The sequence below is a fragment of the Falco cherrug genome, chromosome 1 (assembly GCF_023634085.1).
Source record: "Falco cherrug isolate bFalChe1 chromosome 1, bFalChe1.pri, whole genome shotgun sequence".
NCBI classification, from domain to species: domain Eukaryota; kingdom Metazoa; phylum Chordata; class Aves; order Falconiformes; family Falconidae; genus Falco; species Falco cherrug.
In genome coordinates, this window is record NC_073697.1 from 85,277,667 (window position 1) to 85,305,004 (window position 27,338).

The 27,338-nt window shown below is 54.3% G+C and overlaps 1 protein-coding gene across 1 annotated transcript in view; it reads left to right on the forward strand.

Annotated features, from left to right (window-relative positions):
- Nucleotides 1–770: 770 nt before the first annotated feature.
- Nucleotides 771–27,338, forward strand: part of MMP17 (matrix metallopeptidase 17) — a 65,763-nt gene continuing 39,195 nt past the window's right edge. Inside the window, exon 1 of the mRNA XM_055700636.1 lies at nt 771–1,360. Within this exon, the coding sequence (XP_055556611.1) occupies nt 1,232–1,360 (129 nt within the window). The 5' untranslated portion in view covers nt 771–1,231. The remainder of the gene's footprint in view (nt 1,361–27,338) is intronic.

A 27,338-nucleotide genomic window follows, 5' to 3' on the forward strand; every position in this document is an offset into this window, starting at 1 on the left:
CCCCACTGCTTTGCTCAAGTCCTGTCTGATATTCAATATCTCCAGAAGCAGCTACGGTTGATTGCTGAATTAATCCATTTGTGCAGACGGTGCCATATCAATGTCCGTTCCAATTTTGCCCCAGCAGCACCTTGAAGCGTTTTTTTTTGTCTCTGCTGTTCTTCATTATTTCCATTTCTTACCCTTTTTTTTTAAAAAAAGAGAACATTTAAAATTTCCATTTTAAAACAACTTTGAAGCTCATTTCCAAAGCTGTTGAGTATATTAACGTGCTAATAGGAGGTGGGAAAGGCAAAGTCTGAAGTACATTTTCATGCTGAACCGGCTGGAGCTGGAGGTGTCAGGGTGTCCCCTGCCATCTGGCCTGTCACAGTGTGGCAGATTCACAGCTCCGGGAGGCAGGCTGCCGCGGCCAGCGGAGCCCGTTACGCAGCTCTTGGGGACCAGCGCCGGGACTGGGTGCTGCTGGGGGACGCACCGGCCTCCCGGTCTGCGCCCACGGCGCCTCGGGGAGCTCGGGGGCTCGGCTGGCGCTAAAGAAATGGTGGTGCCGGGGGAGAAGCGTGTCGGCAGCGCGGGACGCTCCAGCCGCAGGCGAACACAGCGCTGAGAGGGGCCGCAACCGGCCCCGGGTCTGAGCCCTCCCTGCGAGCCGCGCCGGGAGCGGTGCCGGTGCCCGGTGCCGGTGCTGCGCAGCGCAGCGCCGCGGCCAGACCGCGCTGTGCCGCCCCTCCCCGCCGGAGCCCTGACACCGCCTCCCTCATTACCATCCTTCCTCCTCCTCCGCCACCGCTGGTCGGGGCTCTCCGCCGGCCGGAGGCAGAGGGGTGCATGGCAGCCACGGCCCCGCGGCGGCCCCGGGCAGCAGCAGCTGAGACGCGCTCCGCTCCGCGGTAGCGCCCGAAGCAACTTTCTCGCTCCGCGGGGTGCGGGAGCGGGGCGATGTGACCCCGCAGCCGCCCCGGCGGCGGAGCCTCCCCGGCAGCGCAGCGCGGAGCGGAGCCCGCCCCCCCCCGGCGGCGCGGAGCAGAGCCCACCCCCGCCTCCCGGCCCGGCGGAGCGGCGCGGAGCGGAGCCCGCCCCCCGCCTGCCACCTCCCTCCCCGGCGGCGCCCGCAGCCCGGGGCGGGAGCGCGGATGCGGCGCGGAGCCCGGCGGCCCGGCGGAGCCCAGCGCGGGGCCGGGGCCGGGCCCTGCCGGGGGGGGCGGCGGGTGGCGCGGGGCGCCGGGGGATGCTGAGCCCCGCCGCCCGGCACCGCGCCCGCCGCCGGGAGATGCTCCTCGTGGTCGCCCTGTGGCTGGCGTGGCAAGAAGCGCCCGCGGCGCCGACCCCCGCGGCGGACGACATCACCCGGGGAGTTGTGAGTTACCTGCGACCCCCGCGACCCTCCGCTCCCCCCCCCAGCCGGCACCCGCCTCGCTGCCCCCCCGCTCCTCCCCCCGTCCCCGGGCATGGCCGGCCCGCGGCGCTGGGAGAGCCCCCCCGGCAGCAACGCTCCCCGGAGCACCCCGCCGCTCGGGCCCCCTTTGCAGCCAGTGCCCTCAGCTTGCACCCGCTGCTCGGTGCCCCTTTACACCCGGTGTTCACCCCCCCAGCACTCTGCGTGGTGCCTCTCGCTGCATCTAGTGCCGCTCCCCACCCCCGCCGCGCCCAGGGCAGGGACTATTTACCCCCTCAGTACCCAGTGCCCCCCACCACTGCCCGGAACCCTTTTGGAGCCTGGCACCCCCCCTCCCTTCCAGCCGGTGTGCGGTGCGTTCCCTTGCAACCGCTGCCCCCCGCCCCCCCCCCCCCCCCCCGGTGGCTGCCCGCACGCCGTGCCCCCCTGCACCCACCACGCACCGAGGTGTGAAAATGCCCAACTTTCCCCCAGCCCAGCATCCGCGGGGTGATGGCCCCAGCAGCCCTCACACGGAGATGGTGGTTTCTGAGGCGCTGGGAGAGGCTGGCCTCCCTCAAGGGCTCCCTGCCTGCGGCAGAGCCACACAAACCCCTGCCAGCAAGCCCGGTAAAATGGCTCGTTTGGAGTAAGAGCGATCCCTGAGGGCCGGGGCGAGCTCGGGGATGCGCTGGGGGCTGCTCTGCGCCGGCGGCAGGTGGAGGGTTGACTTCGTTGCGGTGGTCTGTGTGGGCATCCTTGTGGTCCGGCTTCTCTGCTCACAGGTGCCTGCTCGGTTTGCAGGAGGGTGACAGGTTTTAGCAAGCAGCGAGGGCTTGGGTCGTGTCCCTGCCAGGTCACGGTGCCAGCAGGTCAGCAGAGCTTCGCGCCGTCCTCTCGGAGAGGGGAGAAATGGAGGCTTTCCTCCTGGAGGAGGAAAAGTTTCTTGTAGCTGATACCAGCCGTAGCTCAGAGAAGCCCCAGGACTGTGTCAGACCTGGGTGTGGGAAAGCTGGCGGAGGCTGGGTGTGGGCAGCAGTCCTGGGGCTGGTCCCGCCAGTTTGGAGAAATTCCCTGAAATTCAGCGGATTTCAAATTGCTGCCTGTGTGCTGCTGTGAAGGAGGGAGGGAGGATTTGCAGCATGGCAGGGTTATCTAATGAGCAGGGCTCACATGGAGCAGTGCGCCAGGACGCTGCCTCTGCCGCCGAGGCTTGGCCACCGAGCGCGTGCTCTGGCTCGCAGGCTCCTACCCAAACACCTGCCGGGAAGGACAAAGCACACTGTTCCCCATCAGCTCCTAGCAGAAGGGAAAATGTGGGGGAAATAAGGTACGTCTGCATCGTTATGGTGTATTTGCTTTCCTCTAAATGTTAAAGCTGGAATTAATATTTCATGCAAACGGCGCATGAATTGGTGTATTCTGCCCCGATCAATTTGACTCAAGCTTTGTCTCTGACCTGCTTTTACCCTTGCTACCGTACATGTTGCACTCAGCTTTTACAGGCTAAATGTTAATACTCAAGAGGGCTCATTAGTTATCACTGACAACTTTCAGGCATTAAAGTACCTTTTTTTGTCCTGGACTGGATTTGAGCAGTAGCTCAAATGCTGAAGAGCTGTGGCAGTCTTGCAAAGCAAAAGGTGCCGGGGTTGGTGGCAGCAGTGCAGAAGTGAACTGCAGGAGCAGGGGATCAGGGAGTCCTACGTTAAGACCAAGCCCTATCTAGGCTGGGAAGTGCAGAGTGGATGGTCTCAGATAGGTGTCGGAGTGATTCCCCCCCTTCGGTGAGTGTGCTTGCTGGGGCAAATGCATCTCTCTGGCTCGAGACAGCGCTGAAGGGGATTGTGGAGAGGTTGCTGTGAAGCAGGTTTGTGCTTATGCCCTCTAATAAGCAGCAGGGAGCAGAAAACGCCAAGGTATTTTCAGAGGTGTTTGTCTAGAAAATACCACTGTGTGGGAAGCGAGAGTAAGAAGTATTATTTGACATCCACTTTATGAAGCAACTAAGAAATTAAAGATCTGTGATGCATTTCAACCAAATATTTGAAAACCAGGAAGCATGAAAGCATGGCAATAGAAAGCTCCGCTAACCTTTGAAAATTAGATCCAGCAATTCTCTGCTGTAAATAGAGCACAATGTCAACAGAGCCTTTACATCCCAAATACTCCCCTCTTGCAGCTGAGAGGCTTTCAGTGCCGAGCAGGACTGTGCCTCTGAGCTGTGTCCTCAGCTCCGGTCCTGCTATAGGGTTTGTTTTAAATGAAACAGTGATGCTGGGCCACATTAAAGTTCAGCAAAACAAAAGAGGGCTATAATTCAAAGGCAGTTCTTGTTAGAGTGCTGCCCAAAGCAATGTAATATTGAATGATTCTCCAGATTTCATTACTAGTGGAATATCCTGCCCAGTTTATAAATCTAGCTTGATTATTAATGTTTTTATTGTTCTCCATTAGCTACTCTAACAAAGAGAGCATAAAATAGCAGATGGAACGGAGCTTGACTTGAGTGTTTCCCTTGAATTTCAGTACATTGCTTTTGAGATTTACTACTTTGCATTTTGCACTGCTGCCTTTACAGTAACCCCCCCAACCCCTCCTCACTGCAGTGCCCAGCATTCACGAATTGCATCTTTTTATGGCTGTTGGGCTTGAGCGTCTCAGAGGTGTAAGCAGCAAAACTTTATATACATTAGTAGTAACTGAGTAATAAGAGCTCTCACTTTGCTGGGCTTTGAACCAGGCCTGAAGGGAGGTCTGCCTTCAAGTTTTATTTTCCAGAAAAGCTGGCGCAGTGGAGTCTGCACTGAAGGCGCTGACCTGGAGCCCGGCTGGTCTGTAAAGGAGCTGGCTGTTAAGCAGGCAGCTGCTGCCCGCTGGGCTGCGTTACTGCCCGCTGCGGGTACGGCAGCCGTGTGCTGGGACACTGGGCACCAGGCGAAAGCTGCAGCTTGGGATGGACTGATGCCCAGTGCTGAGCAAGCTTGGCCCCGAGGGGGATGCTTTGTCCTCAGGAGATGCTCTCCCCTGGCGCTGGGGTTGCAGGATGGGAGCTGATGGTGAGGTGGTGGTGGTGGCATCACTGAGATCAGCCCTGGTGGATGTGGGCTCTGGCGTCAGTGGCCAAGGGATGCGGGAGTGCTAGGAAAGCTTTAGTTTGGTTGCAAAAGCACGGGTGCAAAAAAAAGACTGAGCTGCTTTTTCTTGACTTCGTGGTTAGGGGTGATGAGGACATCTGTGCATGCCCCCCAGGCGTTTCTCCAGCTGGGGCTTGCTGGGCATTCCTGGGGGCTTGCGTATGAACGATGCCTCTCCCTCGGCCTCCGGCTCACAAAGCCAGTCTCTGTTGTTCCCTCAGAAATTGCTCCCAGGGGATGGAGGCATTTTGCATTCATCGGTGGAGACCACGGACCCGCATCCCCCTCTGCTGTACTCCCAAGCGACTCTTTGTTCAGGGCAGGGCCCTCGTCTTTGTGGCAGCTTCTCATTTGAATGACAAGGATGCACTTGTGGGGAGAGCCGGGGTGGCACAGAGCCCTGTGATGCTGGGCCCTCCCGGCTGGCGGTGGTGGGCTGGGGGACAAACAGAGGTTCCTCTGTGTCCCCACATCAGGGAGCGGAGGGGCAGGAGGAGCAGCAGTTTCCTACGAGTCTGTGCCCTGTGTCTACCAGGTGCCAAATTTCAAAGTGGAAGCCAGCCCATGACTGGGGAAGGGGCTCTCTCTTGCTGTTTCTGGGTCGCTTTTCCTGCCTGCCAGAGGGCAGGAGCACCCTGCTGCTGTCCCTGCCAGATGCCCACGTGCAGCTGCACGTCCTGGTTCAGCCGCCCTCCTGCTCCCACCTGGCCGGGGATCAGCCAGGAACTCCTGAACTGCTGCAGTGCTGAGGCACGGCTTACCTCCCGGTCCGAGGCCTGGGATAACTAGCCCTCTTAAAGTAAAATCCTCGTCTGGAAATAGGCTGTTCCCTCTAGCTGGAGAAACTACCAGACTTATAACCTTCTGTTTCTGCTAATGGGGAAATTAAAAATTGATAATCCCAGTTGGAGCTTCATTCAGCCTTCTAAAACGGCAAGTCTTTGAGGACAAAATGCTCAACAGATTCCCTAAACAATAATGCATTCAGGCCATCAGCATTGGAGAGGAGAGCTTTGCTTGGACCCTCTGCCTTTAAAACACTTTGTTGCCTTCCCATATGGAGCAGTGGCCATCCCAGCCCCATCCAAGAAAGTTAGGCTACCATGTTAAAAAGAAAAAAAAAAAAAAAAAGTGCTGCTGGTTACATTTTAAGGCATCTCTTGAAGCCAAAGTACAATGCAAATGAAATTGGCTTGACAAAAGGCTGTCTGGAAGCTTTCAAATAGGCTCCTGTGAAAGCATTTAATCTGATATTAAAGCCCTGGCTGGTTTGAACTGCTCTTTCCCTTTCGGGGGGAGCACCCCCGAGCTCCAGGTACAGCAATGCCATTTCCTCCTGTGCTTGGCCACCGTGGGCCCCGGCTGCGGTACCCAGGGCAGCTGGGCTGCGTCACCCTCCTTAATGAGACCCTGCCTCGTTAGGGAAGGGTTTGGAACGGGTGGGGGTGACCCTGCTGTCATGTGGGGCTTCCCTGGGGTTGGCACTGGGGATGGAGTGGGTGAGCTCCCACCTTGGCCTCACCCTTGGGTGCTGCAGCAGAGCACTGGGGGGGCAGAAGAAGATCTGTCCAACTGCCCCCCCGCTGGCCCTGGTGGCAGCATGCGGTGGAGCTGTATCTCTGTGCCCTCCTTTTGCCCCTAAAACCCCCCGGGCTCTCGCACGGGGGGCGGCTGGGTGTGCCAGCCTGCCCCAACTGGCAATGTGTGGGTCTCCCTGGCCAAACTAACCCGTGGGGAGGCCATGGCGGGCAGCACGGTCCTGGCCCTGGCCCGTTGGACGGGGCTGTCCCGGTGGGTGTCTGGGGGTGACTCACCGATGGGACCGCACAGCCAGACACACGGGGGTGGCACGGGCATGACATGGGTGATGCCGTCAGGAAACCGCAGGGCTTGGATGCCTCCAGCACCCTGCTTTGTCCCTGCGGGTTTGTTAGTGCCAGCGGCGGTTTCTCTGACTCATCGCCAGGACCATGCGCTAATTTCTCATTATTTACTCATTGGCAAAAGTGCTGCAGGAGTGGGCTGTGCGGCGCTGGGAAAGGTCGCGCTGCGGCTGGGAGAACCTTCATCTCTGGATGCTGTGGGGGCAGGTGTGCCCTGCGTGGTGATGGAGGTGACATGGTGGGCAGCAGAGCCCTCCCATCGGAGGTGTGAATCGCCGGCTGGTGGCAAGCCTGGGCCGCTGCGTTGTCACTCTTTAAAGCGTCTTTTTCAGAGTAGACCTGTGCTTGAAAGCCAAGGATTTACTTTCAGAACAACCCGAGATCTGACAGCAACAGTTCTCAAAATGCTTTCTTTAATCACAACCACTTTAAATGGGTAGATTTGGGAGTTTTGGGAGCTCTTGCTGCTGCAAGCACGCAGCTGCGTTTTCTTTGTCCCAGATTTTTATGAGGATTGTCTCTGATTTCTGGGTCAGAGAATTAAGAGATTTGATGTTATATTAAAAAAACCCACACCAAACCACACATGCAAAGTTAAATCCCATGCAAAACAAAGCTATCATGCGGGGGCGAGGGGAAGAAGCTGCCGAAGGACCAGAGAGTTTTAGATGAACATAATGAGAAGCTGTCTTTGACAACAGGTTTGTTCAGAGGAAAGTCCTACCTCAACTGACATGGAGTAAATGCTGATGTTCGCCGAGGAGTATGGTCTTCAGATGGGACTCTGGCAGTTTGATTAGCCGTGATGATTTAATAGAAAAAAACCCTCGATTTAATCTGAGGAATTTCCTGCATCAGAATAAACCACGTGCACAGAAAATCATTCTTCCAAGAAATTTGGAGATGATCTACAGTCTGAATACAGCGATTTGGAAAGTGGTAGTATATTCAGGATTTTTAAAATATTTTTTCAAGAGGGAGTTTCTGCCCGTTGACTGTCAGTGGTCAGGCAGAGTTCTTCACACCAGCTGACATATTATTTCATCCTGACAATATTGATCTTTTGGGTGAACAAAAGCAATTTTACGTGTGTCACAGGATCCTTGCTTGAAGGTGATGGACATGTTTGGATTACATGGTCTTGTCATTTCACAAAGCCCAACTGGCATCTCCTGTGGTTCAGCTCCCGGCTGCTGAAGATCACCCGACATCCCAGGCACTGCTGTCACGTCCTGGATTTGCTCCTGCATTTGTCCCCTATGCAGCCTGCTACACACAGCCTTCTGTGACGATGCAGGACAACAGGTTCCCTCATCCAAAATACTGGTGGGAGATAAGAGGCCTGGACTGCTTCATCCACAGGTTCGTCCTCATCTGTGGAAGTTGCCTGTCCTACACCACGGTGGGCGCATTTAACTGCCTTACAGCTTTCCCAGGGCTCCCATCCCAAACCACCTGTCTCTGGATTTTTCTACTTTCCACCAAATGCCCCTTGCAGGAGATGGCAGACTACCAGGAGATCAAAAGGAGACTTCACAGGCTGTTGCCAGACTTCGAGGATCTCTCTGTCCAAGGCATTTTTGAGGCTAAGGAAGCAGATCTGAGAGCGGTGTTGGGACCAAGCAAGCAGCTGAACCCTGGGGGGGACCTGAGCGGGATAAAAAGATGGAGAAGACTGGTGTGTGAGGAAGGGGGTTCCCATGGGATCCCTTTTGAGAGGGAAGCCTGGAAATGCTCATCTGAGTAAGTGTGCACTTGATTGACAGCTGTAGACCTCCCAAAATGCTGTGAGTTGTAGGCGATACTGCTTGTTCTCAGGCTTTGGCTGTCCACGTATTAGTCACGTCTTCATGAAGATTTGCTTTTCTCAGCAAGGTGTTGGCACATGCAGAAGCACTACTGCTGGTACTGTGGCTGAAGTATGTCTCACGAGACAGATTTTCATGTTTCCCTCGAAGTCAGAGCTGTGACTCCTGGTACCCTGACCTGCTGGGTGGCTCTGCTGGGCTCTCCATAGCCATCCTAGAGGCAGTGCCTTCCCAGAGGCCTATAAGTACCAAAACCTCAGAGGTCTGCTTGGCTGGAGGGTATAACAGAAGAAAATGCTTCTTTTGTCTTACTGTAGGTCCTGGGAAGTTCGGTTATAGGATCCCAAGGAAAGCGCAAGGAGCAAGATGGTACCATGACTGCTAGAGACAATCCCACCATGACTCCAGATCTAATTACCTGTAAGCTCTGGAGCTGATGAATTCAGCCTTTGGGAAAGGGTGTCAGGTCCCATTTATCACTGAGGAAGAGCAAAACAAAGATGACTCTTCTGTTTTCCTTGAGCTCACCATGTGGGATCTCCTCCAGAGATCCACTCAACGTTAGTTTTGTCCTAGCTGGCGCTTGGTCGAGGCTGCGCCTTTGATAGGGTGGCGTGGTGGGGAGCATGAGGAGCTCTTACCAACCTGTAGGCTTGTTCCTACCTTGTTACTTGTGTTTACTTTGTCATTGCTCTTCCTTCTTTTTGCTCATAGTGTCCCCCCGGCGTGTCCGCCAACAGAAGGGGAGTCAGTGATGCTGCTGGAGAAGCATCTTTGCCCCTTTGATAAATGCTCCGCATTAAATAGGCTTTTATTTTTCTTGTTTGTTCTCCATTTTGTTGCCACTTGGCAAATTCCCCGTTGCTCTGTACCAAGCCATGCTGTCTCTACCTTCGCATCCTTCATGTCAGAGAGGAGTTTTTGTTCAAAAGCAAGAGGAAATTGGGTTCACAAAAGGGAAATCCCTCATAGATGTGCCTGTGAAATGGCAACGCGCTTCATATAAAGCGCAGCTAAAGAGAGGTGGGTGGTTTGGGACTTTTGTCACATTTTGTTTATGCTGCAGAAAGGTATCCTCCGGGTCTGATCAATGAGACTCTGAAATGAGGAATAATCTTGTGTGGCCTCAGCTGGCGCTGAACTGTACAGCAATCCAGTTCTTCCTCCCAGGCTGGATGCATGTCATATTTCATGACAGAATGACAGCCCCATTAGACAATCTGTTGCTGTTTTGGCATCCCTAATACACCTTGTGCCTTGGTGTGCACTTGCTCAATGTCCAGCAAGATCAAGATAATCTAGAGGAGATCAGCTGTCACGCTCCAGGGTCCCATGTGGGCGGTGAACAGGGCAACAGTGATTTGAGTAGTCTTCTACAAGCTCACCGGGGTTAAAGAATTCACCCCAGAAGATACTAAAATTCTCATTCTCTGCCTAAAGCCTGGAGCGCCAAGTGCCTGCTCTGCCGGGCTCTGGGGCATGAGATGCAGTCACTGGCCATGCGACCGCGTTGCTCACTGAAAGGCGACCGGAGCTCCAAGCACCAGGTCTCTGGTAGTCAGAGGCTTCCCTTGGCGAGGGGTGCCCGGTGCAGCCTGGGGCTGGGTGGCTGGCGTGGGATGCCCTCCGGTGAACGCTGCTGCAGCTCCCTGCCGTTAGGTACAGCTCCGGGGCTCCACCATTTGGCTCCTGACAGCTGCTTGGCTCCGTGGGGCCCGAGGAAGAGGAGCGTTCCTGGGGCGGGGGCTGCCCCGGGCGCAGCTGCCGGGTGACCTCAGCCTCCCGGACACCCGCCGGCCTGCTGGCTGCCCCCCGGGCTGGGGGGGCCCTGCAGACCCCGATGGCTGTTCCTGGGGGGCTGCCCACACTGGGCCATTTCTTTCCGACTTGGTCTTCCCCTGCACCGGGGCTTGCCCCGAGCCCACCAGCACCCTGCGGTGGGGGCCGTGCTGCCTGCCGGGGCTGTGCAGAGGGGGCAGAGGCTGGCGGTGGGTGATGGTGGGTGCCCCTCGGTTCCCGCCCCGCAGCCCCTCGCTCTTAGCCGAGCTGTTCGGAAAGCGTGAGCCGGAGGGGCTGCGCCATAGCGAACTGTGCCCGGGTGAGCCGGGGGTCCGCGGCAGGGCTCCCCGCGCCCACCCTTTGCAGGGCGCTCCTCGGGGCGGTGGGCATCAGCCGCTGTCCCCGCCCCCCCCCGGGGCCGGTGCCCCCCGAGCCCGCGGCTGCAGCCGCCCCGAGGCCGCGGTGGTGGCAGGGGCCGGCGGCCTGTGTCGTGCTGCTGCCCTCTTGTGGAGACTGGGAGCACAGCCGGGATGTGCCGGTGCGGGGCCGGGACGGCCCCGTGGGAGCAGGGTGATGTGCCGGGCTGGGCTGAGCTGGCCGGGGCTGTGCCGGGCTGGGCTGAGCTGGCCGGGGCTGTGCCGGGCTGGCCGGGGCTGGGCTGGGCTGAGCTGGCCCCCGCTGTGCCCGCCGGCCGCGCCTCAGCGCCCTCGCATTGATGCTGTTGGCAGCGGGCGAGCGACGCGGCGTTAAGGTACCCGGCGGGGGGTCAGTCCTGCCCCTGGTGCAGGCACCCCTGCGTGGCGGCAGCAGGCCGTGCTTTAAGCAGATAAAGTTTGCAAAGTGTCTTCTGCGCCTCCTTATTCTGCAGTAATGGCTATTTATGTCAGAGCAAAATCCTTCATTGGCGGCGGCACAAACTGTGACTTTCTCCCTGAAGTGGCGCTGAGCCCGTGGGTGCCCTGCACCCAGAGCCCTGCCACCTGCGGTGGCCCGGCAGCTCCCAGGAAGGTGCGATGCTGCTGTGGCCACCTCCTGGGAACGCCAGCGGGTGAACGTGCCCACGGGACCGTGGTGCCAACCTGCTGGCCCTTGCCTCCGCAGCCCAGCACGGCCCCTGTGGTGCACGCAGCAGCCCCGGCCACAAAGGGCGATGATTAATGGCTGGCTTGGAGCAAACGTGCTGGTGCCAAGCGTCTTCTGACCCCGCCAGCCACCTTGCTTTCAGGTCTCTCCATCATAGCTGCCAGAAATCGCACTATGCTGCGTGGGAAATGCCAGCCCGGCACCATTGGTCTGTGTTCCACCCTCTGTTCTGGTGTCCCAGCCCTGCGGGACCCTGGCGAGCCTCGTGCCCATCTCCCACCTCCAGGCAGTGGATCTGGCCCTGCTGCTCAGGAAGCCCGAGTCCCACAGCTTCCTTGAGTTAATGTTCTCCTTGTCTTCTTCACATTTCCCTCCTATCTCATTTATTAATATCCTGTTCCTGAAAAAAACAGCCTCTGTTTTAAATTTCTAAAGAATTCTAATCATTAAAAATCAACCTGTGTCCTCCTGCATTTCCCAGGCTTGGCAGCTCCTCTTCCTTCCATGCTTTCCTGGAAAGTGGTGCCTACACCAGCCCAGCCATGCCGGGTCATTGGTGCCAGCCCAAGGCAGGGGCTGTGTGCGTTGGACGCGAAAGGGAGCTGGAGCTGTGGGGGTTTTGTGTCAAATTCACCCAGAGTCTTTGGGGTGGCTTGCTGTCCCTCCTGCCTTGTGCCTGTCTGCATGATCACTGATCTCATTTTTGCTTATTTAGAGGAACCGGTTCTCTGGGCAAGGATATCTGCTTTTTTTTTGTAGCTGTGGGATCATCTCTCAGCTTCTAGGTTATTTAGACCCGTACTGTGTCAGAACCCTGATAGTCTTGAATTCATTTCCTTTTGGTTGGGGACAAGACTGTATTTCTGATGTTGCGTACAGGGAATTCAGCCTTGGAAGCCAGACTTGTTCAGAGCCGGGTTTGGATGGGAACAAGGAGCTGAGACCTTCCTTACATGCTAAGAGAGTCTCGGGTCTTATTCAGAGCCAAGAGATACAACTGCAGAAATTTAATTAATGTTGCAAAACTCCTTAAAGCAGAGTTTCTGGCAAAATTGCCAGCTCTGCTGTGCAAGCTGGTGGGATGCCTGAACGGCCTCCACGGGGATCTATCACAAAACAACAAATGTTTCTTTGCCCAGATGGTTGTGAGGACAATAGGGGAAATCGGTTCAGCATGCTCCCCTCCTCCCAGGTAGATGAGAAAACTAATTGGCAGCCGGCTCCCCAGCACATCACCTTGGGATGCTCCAAAGAGCTGGAAGTTGCTGGGTAGCAGCTGGGAGTGAGGTGATGCCGTGGGCTTGGACCACCTGGGAAAAGGTGCAGAGCCTGGCCATCATCTGTGGGGGATGAACCAGGGCTGGTGTGGAGCCCTGAGCAGGGGCTGGTGCAGGAGAGGTCATCTCAGTCTGCAATTTGGGGCTGTATATTGTTGATAGCAATAAAAAAGTGACCACCTGCAGGTATGACTGAGCCTGGAGAACTAATAGTAATAAAGGTGGTGGAGTAAAGTATGTACCCAGTTGCTTTCTCCGTGAGGGTGAAAGGGGCAGAGAGGATCGCTCTGTTGGAATAATCCAGAAACCTCCATTTTTCAAGGGCTTACGGCTCTCCATCCATATAGTTCTGGAACAGGAGCTCGTTCTGGGGACCCCACACACCGTGGGAGCAACACTGCTGTCTGCTCTGTCCCTAATGTGGGGGTGCGGACGGGACGTGCTCAAGCCACCCGAAAAGGAGGTGACCAAACGGTCCCTTCTCTGAGGATGTGCAGAAGCAGGGGTGTAGGACTAAGGGATCCATGCTGGTTCCCAGCTTGCTTTGCCTTCCAGGGGCATAAGGGCCTTTTAGCCAGAAAAAAAGGATGATTCTGCTCCTCATTAAGAAGCACAAAAGAAATTAGTTCTTTCCACAGCATGAAGGAGACGGTGGACTCCAGTCTCCCTGGGCCTGACTTGCTGGCACACAGCGGGGCAGGAGTTAACCTCGGCAAGAGCAGCAACCAAAGCAGCTGCAAACAAATCCTTTTAGGACTCTCCTGACATAAATAAACATGGAAAATAAATTATGTCCCCGGCACTCTGCCCTCAACTGATGGGAAACAAGCTGCATTAACATAGTAGTTCAATAACCTGGAAGAACTTCAAAAGAGACCTGCTTGCCAGCCCCAGGAGAAGTGCGAGCACTGCCTGCAAGCGTGCAAAACAAGGTTATGAAATGTGGCAGAGCACAAAACGATGGGATGAGAAAGTACTTGCAAATTGAATTAGGAGTGATGATGGTTTTTCTATGAGGAAGAGCAGAAAGGAAAGGAACTTTCTGTAGCTGGTGGTGGATGTGCAGAAGTGAGGGTGAAGGTGCCAGGTTTGTACTCTGAACTTTGGGGCTGTGACCTGGGAAAGTCGCCAGGGTTTTCTGTCAGTCACACGAGCAGTAAGCGTGCTTTCTGCAGGGGAATATGCTGAGAATGAAGATGAGGGCACACAAAGTCTCCTAGGGGACTTACTGATGTAAATTCCATCCCCAAAGGTGCTGAAGTTGGTGCCTTGGCAGAGGGTGCTGCCAGGGTGGCTGCTTCTGTTGTCATGGGCAGCTGCCCCAGCTCTTTGTGGCACAGAAAACCTTGAACTTCACCCCCAGCCCACCCTGCTTCTTCCTGCTTCCCACCGCTCCAGCCCATCTCCTGCTTCAGCCTTTAATTAGACAGGATGGAGCGTTACCCGGTATTCAGCACTCCCTGAAAGCTGCTGTCTTACTGCAGCCCCTGGATGGATCAGAGGGGTTACCACTTCTTTTATTCAGACTGTTGCATTTCTCCAGCTTCTCTAGAAAATTCCCTTTGTTCATTAAATGACCTGTCTGTTAGGGCCCAGATGGCTGCTTTTCTCTGGGCTGCAGAAATCGCCTGCTTAATTTCCCTGGTGCCCTGCCAGCGCGGTGCTGGGGAGGGGGAAGGAAAGCGCGCAGTGGCCAGCATGGAGTGCGGCATGGCATGCACCGACGTGCAGCGGCCAAGAGGCTCTTGCAGGGCTCCCCTGGCACCATCCCTACCCATGGGGACAGCTCTGGGCAGGAGAGGGGGAACCAAAACCTGCCACTGTCTGTTTGAGTGATGGCTGGAAGACCTTTCCCACCCACTCTGGGTCTCCTGGTGATCCTGTTTCTCCCTCCTGCCCTGGCAAAACAGCACCCAGGGGGGTCAGTCCTGGCCCTCACATCTCTGACAGCCTTTTCCTATTTCTAGCCTTGTGCTAGTGCTGTTTCCTTGTGTTTTGAATTTAGCTCTTCACAATAACTCTTGATTTTGGTGCACTGTGCTTGTGATGCCAGTGACTCGTGCCTGTGGCAGGCATCAGGTGCCCAAGGCATCCCTGGGCACCACTGCCCCTGTGTGCCAGTGACGGTCTGTGCACCCCAAAACCGCTGCACTGTTAAAGAGTATAGAACAAGAAAACGGGACACGACCGAAAGCGATGCAAGTGTTTTGGGCAGGGAGGGAGTGCTGTGACCCTGGCTACGTTTGGGGAGACAGGGAGAGGCTTTGCAGGTACCTGCCCTGCTCTGCTGCGGATTCAAGAGCAAGAAAGCCAGGCTGAGAATTTCCTTGATGCTCGAGGAAAGCTGTGTTACAATCAGGCAAGGCCTAAATATTTATTAGATACTGACCTTTAACATGCAGCTCCATTCTAGAGAAAATGTTGTTTGGGAGGAGGGCTGCCATGTGAAAGCAGCACTCCATCAAGGCAGCTGGCAGCAGTGCCCTGCCGCGGAGGCTGCAGAGGCAGTGCCACGTGGCTTTGCCCACTCGTGCGTTTTGCAGCCCTTTCTGCTCTCCTCCTATGGCTGCTTTTGCAGGAGAGGTTCCTCCAGGAGGGCAAGCCTGCAAAAGTCGATTTGGTGACTCAACGGACCCGTGCCTGTGCTGGGGCCTTAACTGCAGAAGGAGGCTCAGGACCCGCTAAAAGAAATTGCATCTTCACTTCATTGCAGTTCTGTATTCCTTTGCTGCAGGTGGCCTCTCTGCTAAGGGGCGGGGGGGGGGGGGGGGGGGGTGGCTTTTATGGGACTGACCTCTTGCTCGTTTTCCCCGCATCATTCCACAAACTCCCAGCACTCTGTTTTTTGAGCCTCCAGGCGTGTGTTGCTGTCTTGGGTTGGAAGATGAGTTTGGGCCTGAGGTGGGTGAGTCTCCCTCTGGAGAAGGAGGTTCAGCAGGGGCCTGGTGTGGTTGAACCCCTCCAGGTCCCCCCTGCCACAGCTGCCCTTCTTGGGGATACCAGCTCCCCTTTGCATTTCAGATGTAATGCAGAAAATGCATCTTATCTTGAATGCTTCTTAATGCAGTCACGTTAAATTTAAAGGTTAAATTGGCAGGGCGACCCAATGCATGAGTTCGCTCGTTCATTTTGTGTCTCAGCATCTCGTGGTCACACCTGGGTTTGGGTTAACCTCCTCTATCTCTCCCTCTACCCTTTTTGGCTGGTCCAGATATCTGTGCCATTTTTCCTAGGAGAGGAGAGGAGGCCTCATGACTTCCTGGAAAGGACCCTTGACAGTCACATTTCATTGCCAGGTGATGGGTGCACTTAATTTAATTCCTTTCCCCTTATTTTAAGGCAATTGCAAAGCAAAAGCACCTCATGAGAGCACTTGGCAGCAGCATGGGCCGGGCTCTGGCACACCACTGGACCATCTCCCTGCTGCCAGAGCTGCAAATTTGGGAGGTCAGGGGGCTGCTGGTCTCATGGCAGCACTGGAAAATAATTGCTGTCATGGTTGAGCTACAGTGGGATGTTATTTGCAATGTATTAAATTCTATTAAGTGCCTGAGTATATGCATTTATTTAAGTATTTGTGTAAATCCATCTGCATGCCCTGGTGTTGGCTGTCACCTATCCCCATCCCACCTCCATTCTCACAAAGGGAGAAGGGTGGTTTTCACCTGACAGTTTCTCAGTTTTCATTTTTGCTGAGCCCACCCTCAGCCTCATAAAGCCAGGTGCCTGGGGCTGGCCCAGCGGTACCCACGCGGCCAGGCAGCCAGCAGCTCCCACGGCCGGGTCTCGGTGGCTGGTAGGCAAAATTCAACCACGGCACTAACTATATCTGCTTTCCTTCCTTCACACGTGAGGCTGGTGACCGGTGGCTGGCTCCTGCTCTGCTGTGTGTGGGAGCCAAGCGGCTTTCCCCAGAGGGTGCTTCTGCTCAATGCAGTTCAGCTCAATGTGCCCTAAAGCTGTCCAGAAGGATGGGTCGTAGGGTTCGGTGCGGTTTGTGTCAACCTTTCATGGGTTTCAAGAAAGTCCTTAACCTGCTCAGGTCTTTGGCTTCACACCCATCGTGATAGGCTTTCAGTAGTCTTCCCTTTCAGCAAAAGGCTTTGAGATCTTCTGATTTTATAGAAAAAGGAGTTCTGGGGGTTACTTCAAAAAGGATACTAGAAGCCAGGCAGGTTTCCTGGCACGGCTCGTTTGCTGTGCCCCCAGCCAGGCAGGGGCAGAGCCAGGGGTGCCGGGGCCAGTGGCCAAGCCTGTGCTGGGCAGACCTGTCTGCTGCCACCTGAAGCAGGAGTTGATCTTGGCTCTGGCCGTGAAGCCCTGTCAGGTCTGCATTAACCGGCCGTCACCAGTGGTGTGACGTTTCCGATAGGTGAGCGAAACAGCTAATGACTTCTGCCATTTGACAAATGTTTCCTGCCGCTGCCGGGGAGGTCATTGTATTTCCCCCGGAGCCATTTGTCTTCCCGTCGGTGGCGTGTTTGCATTCAGACCACATCCTGCCTTCCCTGGCTTTGCGCAGCAGCCGGTGCCTGGGAGATGCTGCCCGTCCCGGGTTGCTGGGGGCAAGGCAGAACAGGACGGGATTCAGCATTGTGTACGCTGTGTTTGCTGCTGTTGAACACCCCCTCTGAGTGCAGGCAGCTGAGAGGTGTTCCTGGGAGTGATGCTGCTGCCTGCACCCTCAAAAATGACCCACTGTGTTGGAGGAGAGCTCAGGGGGTGGTGGGGCACGAGAAGACCCCCCCCCTTGTTGCATGCCTGAGTCCCCTTGCTGCCCTCCTGCCGTTACTGGAAACCTCCACCCTATTTTCCGAGTTGCTTTGTGGGTCCAGCATCCTGGGTGATGCAGCCGGCACCTCCCATGGGTGATGCAACTGTTGTTCAAGCTCCCTCTCTTCTGTCAGGGGCCCGTGCTCGTGCTCCTGCCTGTCGTTTATCCACTCGTGGCAGCCGCTGCCACACTGAATAGTTTTCAAAACAGCTGCCTGGCTCTGGGGAGCTGCTGCTGCCCACTGCGCCCGCACCAGGCTGGCAGGTCCAGGTCCTGCGGCACAGGGTGCATGCTGGGGAGCTGCCGCTGCTGCGACATAGGGCAGGAGGACAGGGAGTGAGCCGGCAGCCCAGGCACCGCAACATCGAAGTCTCCCTGTGCCTGGGGGTCCCAGTCCCAGGGCTGGGACCTGCTGCTGCTGCCGGGTGCAGCTGAACTGCCCAGGTGGGAGCCGGCACCACTGGGGTTTTGCTGGCACAAGCCTGCGGCGCAGCTTGGCTGCCTGCCACAGGCCCCTGTCCCGAGCAAGTCGTCAGCTTTGAGTAAAGCATCCAGGGCAGCTGCCCGGTGGCGCACAGGAGGACGGCTGGCTTTCCGGGCACTCCTGGTGACCACCACCGGTGTGCTGCTGCCCGGTTGCCCATACTCAGAGCCTGATGGAGGGTGGCAGCTGACAAAATCTGCATGGATGCAAAAATCCAGATCCAGTGAGCAACTCCCTCGTAACAGCAGCACACTGTGGCTTTGTGAGCTGAGGTCCCCCGGCCCTGCCAGTGACCCATGCTGGAAGGCGCATTCGGTGTGCGATGCCATGTCTGCCAACCTGCACAGGGTGCTGTGCTTCGTTCCGACACGTTTTTAGCAAAAGATGGAAACCACTGAAGGCTCCAGGCAGTTTTGCCTGGGAATCAATATTTTTGCCCTCAATCTCAGTTAAAACACTAACTTCAGCCATTTAAAACAAAAGAAAAACAAGGCAATAAACAAAAGTCTCCAAGCAACTGAATAGCAAGACCTCGCAAACAAGATAGAGTAAGACAGAGGAGTCTGGAGTCTTAATGTTGGAGGAAATGCCTTTTCCTGGATTTATTTCCCATCAAAAGGGTGAAGCTGCTTCCAGCCAGCACAGGGGCTCCTTCCCTTGGGAGGGGACCATGCGGTGCCAGTACCTGTGCAGAGGGCAGCAGGGAAAGGCAGGAGTTAGCCAAAGCATCTGGTAAGTGGGGAAGAAGGGCTGGATCTGGCCCTGCCGCAGAAGGGTTGGTGCTGGGTGGGTGCAGAGCCCGAAGGTGTTGCTCCTGGTTTCCCAGGGCTTCGCCACCAAAGGAGTGGGGCATGGCAAGGCCAAAAAGGGGAGTCGAGGTGGAAGTCTCGCAAGGCAGAGGCGCTCTAATAGGGAGAGCATCACCGCTCAGGAAGCCGGTGTGTGTTGGAAACCATTCCCTTTATTATTATTTTTTTCTCTCCTCACTGTGCCGTGAGACGGTTGGGCTTTTTCCAAATTGCTCCCATGCGGGTGGAGAGCTGGGGGGCCTGCGTTTCACATTTCATAATCCGTGTGACTTGATTAATTCAACCGTATGTTAAAACCTCATTAAATTGGCCAATTTTGCTGAGGTTTAAATAGATTATATCCATCTCCTAACGTCAGTTTTGCAAATAACCGCTTGGTGGCTTCTTAAAATGTTAAAGGTAGGGGATAGGCTGCACACTGCCAAGGAGCAGGCATATTTAAAAGAGATAATATGTCTTCTATGTGAGCTTGAATGAGGAAATGGATGTTTGTAAAGCTCTTTAAAGCATGGTTATGTCAAGAGCAAGAAGATCACATTTGTTTTTCATTTGTATGCAAGGTGAAGAAAGGATAAGCAATGTTCTTTTCTCCTCTTCTGAACTCTTACAATCTTTCACCGTAGAAATTGGTGATAATTGCTGCAAAATGACCCAACTGGGTCAAGGTGTAATTTTGAACCTTGAGTGTCTTTCACTCAGTGAGAAATTCAAATGATTTGACTTTGACACCTTGGCAACCCATCACTGGAAAAAATAGAAATATGGAGAGTGGATGCCAGATGCAGAGCAGCATCGATCCAGGCTGTGCATGGCCCTGGGAAAGGGCAGCCACTGCCTTTCCCAATGCCCAAGAGCCTTTTCCATTGATTCACCTCTGTTTTGGATAATTGGCTTTTGCACATCAGACCGGGAAGTGCTTTGGAAGATGCTGCTCCCCACCCCCACCTCTTTTTTCAGCAGGAGAAGATTTTCCTAGTTTTGAACAAAGAAAGTTTAGTTTTGAGTTGTGGGGTGAGGATGAACTTGGAACAGCAGGGCAAGGGTCCTCAGGATGCCCTTGTATGTGGGAGCAGGATGTGCCTCAGCAGCCCAGTGACCCTGCTGCTGGATCCCACCACAGCCATGGGGCTGGTGCCACACGCTGCTGGGCAGGATGAGTTTTCACGCTCTGTATGTGCAGTTCCTCGTTGCAGAACATAACCTCACGTCCCCGCTCACAAATACTGCTCTGTCAGCCGCCTCCCTGGGACAGAGGAAACTCCTGCTTAATTACCACAGCTTTGATTTTGACAGCACACATTTCCCTTGCTGCCTTCTGAACCTTCAAGGCTTCCCTGCCAGCAAAGATAAAGCCCTTTGCAAAGGCTGTTTGCTCCTGGGAGGGTCCTGGCACTCCCACACCAGATGAAAGCATGGGGAGGATCGGAGGGTGACACGTGCTACAGCCGTGGGACCTGCATATGATGATCTCAGGAGGCTTCAAAAATTGGAGTTAACCCAGCCTGCAGCAACACCTCCTAGTCACATGTAAGTGGGGCTGGAGGGCCAGAAGCTGTGGTTTGGGATGTGCTTGGTGAGCAGCTGACCCCTTGGTTTTGGGGCTGGGGCTGGGAAGGAGCCAGCAGGCGGGGGCAAAGCCTGCCCAGCGCTGCCGGCACAGGGATCAAAACGCCAGCCGCGGGCAGAAGCCTGCCTGCCCCGTGCTGCATCGGGCCCTCCGCGGGGCGGGCTGGCACAGGCAGTGCTGGGGGCAAGCCAGAGCACCCACTTACCGGCCTTAGCAAATGCTCTGGGTTTGTCTGTGGGAGGGGTGCGGAGGAAGCTCATCATCCAGGTGGAGCGCTGCCTGCGCTTGTTTGACACCACCACCTGCAAATGCTTTTGCTACTGTGTTGTTGCACCAATTCAGGCTGTTGTCAGCACCCAAAATCACCATCAGTTTAATGCCAGCTGTGGTTTCATTAGCATTACTAGCAAAATCTGATGTTATCTTGGAATACGTCTTAATTTCCCATTTTACTGTAGAGCAGGCGGCTTGTGTAGTGCCCATGTGTCTTCCATGTAGCAAACCCAGAGTGTAATCCCACAGCACACCGATGTGTTCACCTCCCCTTTGCAAAGCAAGAGTTGTCTCCTTAGCAGCTACGCTTACATCTCCTACTTTCTTGAGCTGAACATGTAGCATAGGTGCCCCCCAAGAAGGGTTGGTGGAAGCGGGGGCTCAGGGGAGCTCCCTGCATCTCTGCCCTTCCACTGCATAATGCAAAAATAATCACTTTAAGGAGGTCTTGCCTTAGTGGTGGGGAAGCAAAAGGGTACTCTGTGATGGCAATCAGGCTGATCCAATTTGATAGCTTAAAAGCACTGATTCAGCAATCAGTAAAATATGCACATGTGTAGTCTCTTCAGTAACGACTAATTTATGCACATGCCTAAAACTTAAGGCACCTGCTTGTTTCCCATTGACCTCGTTGGGTCTTAGGCTACAAATGCTCACTGTAGCAGGACCAGAAGTGAAAAGAGATAGAGTGCACTCGTGCCCTTTTGTCTGTAGGTACCTATTGTTTTAGCCTGTACATTTTAAATACAACTTTGTTGGGGGAATAAATGCAATAAAGAAATGTAAAAGCCTGGCTGTGTGGATGCCTGCGGTGGAAGTCTGAGTTCCATTGGGGCAGAGATTGCACGGATGGATCTGTATTTAATTTCATTTTATTAGAAGGAAAAAGCGAGGCAGGTATATGAAAAATTACGGTGTTGTGCTGCGTATCTTGTGTAATTAGAAAAGCTGACAAACCTCATTAGAAAAATATATCTATTATGCAAATGCTGATTGTGGACTAGGATAACTAACAGTGTTTCCTCCTGGTACAGCTGGGAGGTGAGGGTTTTGTTTTGGTTCCTCTGGGTTTATTTTGCTGGTGCTCGGCAGCTGCTATCAGTGCTCGAGACCTTCGTCATTGCTCCATGTGGCTCAGCACGCCCTAACGACTCTTCTCCATTCTAAATGTGGTGTTGTGGTGCCAAAAGACATTGGTAGGGGAATGTTCTTGCCCAGCCCAATCTGTGTAGCTGGCTGTGAGTCTCTGGGGCAGAGAGGACCGCGCGGCTGAAGGTTTCTTTTCTTTCTCTCTGTGCAGCTCTCAAGCTGGTGTTGCAAACTCACTGGCAGGCTCTCCTGCCTCGATACGTGCCAAAGACCTCTCTTGTATATTGATGATCACCAGGAGATGCTCTTCTCGCACAAGCTCCTCCACTACAGCTTCTAAATGAGCATGTGTTGCTTGGAGGAGCTGTATATTGCTACCTTCTGGGTGCTCTGGTATGATATTAAAGTGTCAGGCACTAAGAGAATTTCCAGTAACCATGTTCCAGGATTGCTGCTTTTGGAGGAAGCAGTGCCTTGTTGTGTATTAAATTATTTATAAGTAGTTTTGTTGGTGGCTGGATTTGAGAATTAAAATGTATATGTGAAATAAAGGATTTCAATAATGAAATAAGGCAACAATAATATAAAGCCATTATATGCATAATTAAAATGATGCATAACTATATGTTCTTTATGTAGCTGCTTCAGCATCTCAACTAGCTTATTAGGCTGAGTACTCGGCCCCTGAAGCCTCTCCCAGGCTGTTTTTTTGGGGTTGCCTCCTGCTCTTGCTAAAGATGCTGCAGAGCTGCCTGGGGCAGGGCCGTGGCCAGTCCCTTGGGGGCAGTGGTCTCACCTTCCCCCTTCTCCCTTAGTTTCTGGGCTTGGAGAGTGGGATGTCATATGGCAAGGCAGAAAGGCAGAGTCTTAGAACTGCTTAATAACTTTTTTTTTTTATCATATCCCTTCATTAGTGTGTTCCTAGTACAAGGTTGCAAGGTACCCGCAGCCTTCTGAGGTGGACTGGAGGCTGACTTCATACCTCCCCTGATGAGAAGCAGTAAATATTTCCTCCTTGTCTATTAACTAATCTGTTTCTTGGCATGGTGTAGAGGTGGGACACGCCACCACAGCAGCCCAGACTGGGAATGCTTCTCTTAGGACACGGAGCTCCTGCTGCAGGCACGTAGCGTAGGGCGTGCTGATGGGCAGGGATGGAGCTGCCTGTTGGCAGAAGCAGGACCAAAATCTCCTTTAATGCTGTCCGGGAGCATCCTAAGTCTGTGATGGAAATGCAGTGTCCCACTGCTGCGGGGCAGGTCTCCTCCGAGGGGTGCTGGATGAGGGATCGCAGACCCACAGGTGCCTTGCATAGGTGGAGAGCCCCAGGGAGTGTCTGGCCGTGCTGGACCCGCTCTGTCCTCCTGGCTAACCAAGAGGACAGGGAAGGGCAGCATCTGAGGATGCTGCTTCAGTTTTCCCTGGGGTATCCTGGAGACTCCCAGTCACAAAGTGAGCTTGAATAATGGCATAGTCAGCCAGTTCTTTAAGGGGGGGTGGGGGGAGGAGGGGGGGAAGTGTTTTTCACCACTCCTCTAGCTAGTCCCAGCTGGAGCCCGCACTGTGGTAAGTGCACAAATGAAAAGAAATATAGTCTCCTGCAAACTTTTTGTTTTCCCTTGAAGCCCGAAACCCCCGCAGCAGCCAGACCCCACGTGGGGCTGCACGTCCAGCTTCTGATACCGTAACCAACATGAAACATGTCACTTCTGAGCCTCTGAGTTCAGAGAGAATAATTCAACCGTCTTTAACCTTTCCTTAGAGCAAGGTCCTTTTGAAACAGACCTTGTAAAGTCCACCCTTACGTAACATTAAAATGCACTTACGTGTTATGTGGGCTCCGCAGGAGGCTCCTGTCCCTGGCTGCTCCCCGCTTGCCCACCGCCTCGTTTCCCCTGGTCTCTTCTGCTCCAGTGGCAAGGGATTTTGGCTTTTCCACTGCTGTCCTTGTGTCCCTGGTGCTGGGATGGCGAGGGGCTGCTGCCCACCGCTTGCCTGGATCCTGCCCACACTGGCCGAGGGGCGTTCGGCCCCACTTGCTGAGGCTGCGCGTGGGCAGCTGGCAGAGCCCCCAGCAGCAGCGGGAGGCAGGAGCAGGGCACTGAGATGACTTTTCTTGCTGCCCAGGTTAAGTGCATCCTGACTTTACTCTGCTTACAGTTGTTTGGCTGAAATTTTCTTACCCAAAGAGCTTGCTTGCTTTTTCTGAATAGTTCCAGTTTGCTGTGTGGTGGAGGATTGATGGTTGGTAATCCTTTCCTGCTGGGCTGCTGAAGATGGCAGGTTTATCTGTGCTGCTTCGGGCACAGCCGGGAGGGTGGGTGCGGGGGGTGCAAAGGCAGGGGAGCAGGGAGACATGGGCCTCTTTGCTACTACCTGACCCGCAGCGGGGGTCGTGATGGCTTGGTGGGTGGGCAGCATTGCTCTGGACTGCTTGGCAGGACTGGTGGGGATGCTGGTGCTGCACGGAGGCCTTGCTGGGGGGACAACGGCACAAGCGATGCTCCTGGCTGGCACAGTGCGCCACAGGGTAGCCAGCCGCCTCCTGCAATGTGCCTGCTGCCTGCCTGCTGAAGGCCGGGGCGGGTCTGGGGGCAGCAGGAGGTGGTGGGCCACGCTTACACAGCCTCGAGAGCATCCAGGGGGGTGAAGCTTCTACCAGCACCAGTTTCTTCTTGAACTGGCCTTCACTTTAGAAATCCCTGTAATGCAGCTTACTGCTGTGATTTTTCTATTTAGTTGGATCTTCATCAGGGTCTGCCTTATTTCTGCTCTTGGCTGATGCTTGCTCTCTCTTACCAGGCAGTCTGTGATGTTCTTTCTCTGGGTGTGCAATGCTTTCTTCTTGCCTTCTTCTGGTGTTTCTTAACCCACCCTGCACGCTGCTTTTCCACATGGCAGGCTTTGGAGATGGCCGGGTGGAGCCTGCCCACCCCAGCGCCCGCTGAGTGGGTCCCCAAGCCATTTGATGTGTCACTTGTGCCCCAAGAGCCAGAAAGCTGCTTTAATGCTCTTTGTAGGACAACACAACAGCACACAGTATGCTCACTTAATGAACTTCTTGTTAGCTCCGTGTTTAAAATGGGCCCTGCTGAGCTGGTGGGCTGGGGTTACTGTGGGTGTCAGCCTGCTGCTGCCCCTGTGGTCATGGCTTTTAGTCAGATTAAATTGTGTCAGAGCAATCTGAATAGATTTTCTTCTGTTCCTCCCTCCATTGATCAGAGGATGCCTTTCACTGACATGTTTATTCTCCCACCTGGTGCAAACTGGGGCCGTGGCGGAGGCTGGGTCTCACTGGAGTGACTTCCCAGACCTCCTTGCCTGGTTGATCAGGTGCAGGGCAGAAATCCTGGCTCCTTTTGAGCTGTGGGAGTTTAGCCCCAGTTTCATAGGAGCTGATGTTTCACCCTTCCTTTGCCTGCCCTGTTTCTCCCCAAAACCTGCCAGCCCATGAAGTGGCAAACTGGTGGCAAAATGAGAGAAGGCTTTGGGGCAGTGGAAGTGCCGGATTGTGCTTAGTGCTGGTCCTCCAGAGAAAGGCACTTTATAGCCATGGAACTGAGGAACAAATACAGTATTTTGCCTTTCGCTGTCCTCACCGTGACAAGGACCTGGTTTTCAGCTTGCCTCTCTGCAGGGACGGGGGAGAAGTGCCTGGCTGCTGCCTGCTAGCTCCGGCCCGCCGGGTGCCATGCTCCTGCCTACCTCTCCAGCAAGCTCAATTAATCTGTTTGGGCTCCTGTTCAATTCTTTTGCCTCTCCACTCTATTAATTAGCAGTTTAATTTTTTTTCTGAGTTGGTCGCAGAGAAGATGTCTCCTGCATGTTTTCATGTCGTGTCTTCTCCCTGCTTTCCTCTGGAGCTCTGCTGTGAGCCCTGTGCTGGTGGCTTTCCCTCTTCGCCTGGGGAGAGAAACGTGTTTTTCCATCCCGTGTGCAGCTGGGCTCTGCAGGCGACGTGTCAGCGCAGGGACGTGTCAGAGGGAGGGATGCCGGGGCAGGCAGGGTCCCCGGCGCTGGTGGGAGCGTGGACCTCGTGGCTCCTCTCTGAGCCCATTCTGTGAAGGGCAAATGTGCTCTCTGCTCCCCCAGCCTGGGGGATGAAATGCTGCTTCTGAAAGGAACAATTCCTTCCTGGCTGTTGTCAGTCAGTAGTTAAGGCGTGATATATACGAACTGATCTGATTTGTTCCCACCCCCCCCACCCCCATGCCATTATCTGGCTTTGTATAGCTTGAAATATTCTTGATGGTCATAAAATTATCTCGGTCCTTTTAGAAGTCAATACTTACTACTTAGTAAAACCATGAGCTTATGGGCTGGAAAGGAGTCAAGTCTTACTAGCTTGGCTAAAAGGTGTTAATTCACAGAATAGATACATAACAATGCTGTCCTGACTTGTGGTGAGTCCTACCTGCAAGATTTCTTCCCTTGTCTACAAGATGGACTTTAGACATCTCCTTTTATTGTTTTGAAAGCTCAGCCTGATGGATGGATTGGCCAAAGCCAAGTGAGGTGTTTGTATGAAAGCAAGAAAAGAGACAGATCAAAATTAAATGTCGAGATGACTGAGATCAGTGCAGGCTGGGTGAAGCCACCCCTCTCTGTGTTCCCTGAGAGCAGCAGCAGGGAAAAGGGCTTTGATTTCTGGTTTTAGCTGCTGTGGAGTAACTTTACTCTTGCAGCAGGTTGGTTGTTTCTTCTTCTGTGTTTGTTTTGCTCCTGCTGTACCTAGTTAGTGTAGAAGCCTCATGCCACCCGTGGCAGGGCTAATCCAAGTGAGAAAGGAGAAGCCGAAGATACAGATACCCTTTTTTTTTTTTTTAATTGTACGTGCAGGGGAAGGGGAGCCACATGCTGCCTGCATTTCTTTGCAACAGCAAGAAATACTCATCCTGCTAAGCACCTACGGCTTCTAAGCACCCTGCTACCACCCTGCATTAGTTGCGACACAGCCGATCATGATAAACTCATTTGCTGCCCATGGCACAGTTGTATGGACCTTCCCCTGTGTTCCCTTGGTGCAGCACTACTCCATCAGACAGGGATGGCTCCGAGGGCTTCCCGGCCCGGGGCTGGAGCTGCCAGGAAATAAAAGGCAGTGGCTGGGAGAGAGTGGGAAGCCATGCTGCGGGCCAGGCGTTGCGTCGTGCTCGGACAGCTCGGAGATGCGCGGTGAAGGTTTCCACTGGCTCTGTTCCCCTCATCGGGCTGGCTGGCATCTGTGCCCCTGAGCTGGCTGTGACATCCTGCATCTGGGGAATTGGGCAACATGGCCCTCGATAGCAAAATTCCATCGACTTGGCCACCCTCGAGCTTCATTTTGTTGGAAGCACAAATGCTTTCATTTGGGGATCCTTGGGGAGCCCCGTGTGCCTCTGCTTCTCTGCTTGCAGCCACCCACCGTGCCAGGCCATGGTCGCTGAGACATGCTAAAGGCTTGTTTGCAAAGCAGAAAGGCAGGGAAAAGACGACAAAAGGCATTTATTTAAGGAAATAAAGGAGAGAAAGAAAAAGGAAAGGGTCTTGCAAATCCCTCACCCTTCCCACACAGCCAGCTGATGTAACCTCATTAGACGCAGGCGCTCAGCTGCATCCCTGTTCACAAAAACCTGGTTTCTTGCAGAAAATTCACAGGACACTCACATGCAAACCCATTTCTTTTCCCAAGGGCCTTATAAATGGTGGCATTAAATACAGAAAAAGGAGCAAAACAAAAGCTATGAGGGGTTCATTAACCATTATGGCCTGGTGCACGCTGGCGGGGAGCCAGCTGATAGCATCATTGCCACACCGCCTCCCCAGCAATGCTCCATCAGTTGCAGATAATTCCCCAAAGAAAAAAACAATAATTTAAAAGCCACATTTTCAACAAAAACATTGTTTTATTTTTAACCTGAGGCTTTAACTAGGTAGAAAGGCTAGATAGTAATGGATAACGGAAAGCTCTGCAGTGGGTGATTGCCTGGAGGCAGTGAAGTTCGGTGGCTGGGGCAC